The following is a 1,183-nucleotide window of genomic DNA, read 5'->3' on the forward strand; positions in this document are numbered from 1 at the left end:
TATTGTGCTCGCAGTGTATGGGCGCGTGCGCGTCCAGTGCGCGCACGCGGTCAAGGTTTTGGGCTTGTGGCTTGGTAGAGGCCTGAGAGCGGCCTAACTCTCTGGAACATGTACCAGGATTGCAGCAGGGCAATCGGCGCGGACGCGCACAGTACGCTTGCGCGTCCTTCAACAGACTTTGCCCAAGTGCGCGGACGCGCCATGCGCGCGGGCGCGCGAGATTTTTTTGTGCTTGAGGCTTGGTCCTGGCATGGTGTGGGCATAACTCTCGGGTAAATGTATGGAGGGCTATGTTTTGCGATCCACGCGTCCGCGCAAGGTGCGCGTCTGCGTGGGTGACCATTGAATGCTTTAAGGACGCGTACGCGCTAGGTGCGCGCACGCGTCGAGGGGGTTGCTTTTCCTAATTGTGCATGTATCTATACCACTTTTGACATTACAACTACCCCTTTCCACACAGCTGCCTAAGCGCTATAACAGGGCATTTGACTTGGCAAATCAGCGGTGAATTGAACAAATGATGGAAAATTGAAAATAAAATCTATCTAACAAACATGAAGTCAAGTGTCTATGTACAAAGTTCAAAGGAAGATCTTACCATGGTGGGGTGTCTCCCACCTAGCACTTTTGTTTAACGTCCTTAAGTTGGACTTTCAGTGGCTCATTGTGCTTGTTCAAGAGTTGCATCCCTCAAGAGGAACACTTCAATCTCCTTGGAGTTCTTTCTTTGCTCACCATGATACAATTTGAGACGGTGTCCGTTTACCTTGAAGATATCCGGGCTTGTTGGGTGGCGCAGGTGGTAGACCCCATAAGGTTCTACTTTCTCCACTTGGTAAGGTCCATCCCACCTTGATCTTAGCTTTCCGGGTAGTAGTCTCAACCTTGAGTTGTAGAGAAGCACTAAGTCACCGGGTTGGAACTCTTTCCTCCTAATGTTTTTGTCATGGATGGCTTTCAATTTTTCCTTGTAGAGTCTAGCATTGTCGTAGGCTTCTTGTCTCAAGCATTCCAATTCCGCCAATTGAAGCTTTCTTTCTATGCCGGCTCCACCCAAGTTCATATTACACTCCTTTACGGCCCAATATGCTTTGTGTTCAATCTCCACCGGTAAGTGGCATGCTTTACCATATACAAGCCGGAAGGGGCTCATGCCGATCGGTGTCTTGTAAGCCGTTCGATA

The 1,183-nt window shown here is 49.6% G+C and overlaps 1 protein-coding gene across 1 annotated transcript in view; it reads right to left on the reverse strand.

The window, feature by feature from the left end:
- Nucleotides 1-661: 661 nt before the first annotated feature.
- The window catches only part of LOC110273549 (uncharacterized), a 3,422-nt gene continuing 2,900 nt past the window's right edge, over nt 662-1,183 (reverse strand). Inside the window, exon 2 of the mRNA XM_021126721.2 lies at nt 662-1,165. Within this exon, the coding sequence (XP_020982380.2) occupies nt 662-1,165 (504 nt within the window). The remainder of the gene's footprint in view (nt 1,166-1,183) is intronic.

The sequence above is a fragment of the Arachis duranensis genome, chromosome 7, assembly GCF_000817695.3.
Source record: "Arachis duranensis cultivar V14167 chromosome 7, aradu.V14167.gnm2.J7QH, whole genome shotgun sequence".
Lineage (NCBI taxonomy): Eukaryota > Viridiplantae > Streptophyta > Magnoliopsida > Fabales > Fabaceae > Arachis > Arachis duranensis.